Raw genomic sequence first — 1,109 nt, 5'->3', positions numbered from 1 at the left:
CCACACCCGACTCCGCCCACTTTCGCGCCCGTGCCAAGGTTTCCTTATCATTCGTGCTCTTCGCGGCCGCCTCTGCAGCTTCTGGTCTGGTGGCGGCAGTGTCCCTATGCGGGCTTCGAGCCATTGGTGAGGGCTTTTGGGTGATTGGAAGGGTAGGGTTGAGGGGTTTCTTCGTTGGTTTACTTTTTGGTTTGCATTACGTTTTGAAGCATCGATGGGTTTTGGAGTTTCCCATCATTCAGGTCACTTTCTCTATCTCTATCTCCCTCACTTAAAGCTTCTTAATGCGTTTCTGTCTATAACTGCTTTTGATTGTGCAGCGGCCACCTTACTTCAGCTTCAAAATGGGAGTTCCTTCGGCTGGTAGGCGCGCTCTCAAGCTTTCCATTGTGGCTTCCGTCTTCTCAGCTATTTTATTAGAGCTTCTCCCACATCCATTTAAGTACAGCATTTCACTACAGAGATACTTCACTGAGCAGATCGTCTTTTCTATTGCCACTTTTGCTATCTTCTTCTGTTGGGAATTGACTCATCACTTGCACCGGGTTGGTTTCTGCAACATGCTTCTTATGTATATGTTAACTGTTTCAAGTTACTTATAAATATTAGTAATTCATTTGGTTTTAGTCATTTAGATGTGTAACTTCGTTTCGTTAATGAACCCAATATTATTGTATTTGCACATTTGTCTCAACTCAGATATGATATTTAGGATCTCTCTTCTATATTAGAATTGGGTTCTGATCTACGCAGCATATTTTAGCATTATATCTGAGATGTTTTATTGACTCAAACAGTTGCACACATTCATGTAAGTCGTGTCTTCTCACTGTGTAATGCAGGAATTGCAGAAAATTATAAGATGCACAGTGACTCATGACTAAATATATGTGATATATTAATAAAGAAATAACTCTGAAAGCAGCCATGCATTACTCTGTCCTCTAAAAAACTTGTAATTAGCTCTGTATATATGTATCCTTGAACTAGTGACTAGTTATAGAAATCTGGGTCTTTTTTATTGAGGAAGACGTTATTGCTTACTGATTGAAGTTTCTGTTGATTGGTATGTAGGTTTTACATACAAAGAGATCCATATTTGCACCTCC

The 1,109-nt window shown here is 40.1% G+C and overlaps 1 protein-coding gene across 1 annotated transcript in view; it reads left to right on the top strand.

The window, feature by feature from the left end:
- Positions 1-1,109, top strand: part of LOC107620312 — a 5,040-nt gene that overhangs the window by 1,944 nt on the left and 1,987 nt on the right. Inside the window, exons 3-5 of the mRNA XM_016322491.2 lie at positions 6-242; positions 321-545; positions 1,075-1,109. Coding sequence (XP_016177977.2) covers positions 6-242; positions 321-545; positions 1,075-1,109 — 497 coding nt within the window. The remainder of the gene's footprint in view (positions 1-5; positions 243-320; positions 546-1,074) is intronic.

The sequence above is a fragment of the Arachis ipaensis genome, chromosome B10 (assembly GCF_000816755.2).
Source record: "Arachis ipaensis cultivar K30076 chromosome B10, Araip1.1, whole genome shotgun sequence".
Lineage (NCBI taxonomy): Eukaryota > Viridiplantae > Streptophyta > Magnoliopsida > Fabales > Fabaceae > Arachis > Arachis ipaensis.
The sequence above is the reverse complement of the archived record's forward strand: the minus strand, read 5'-3'. Positions and strand labels throughout refer to the sequence as shown.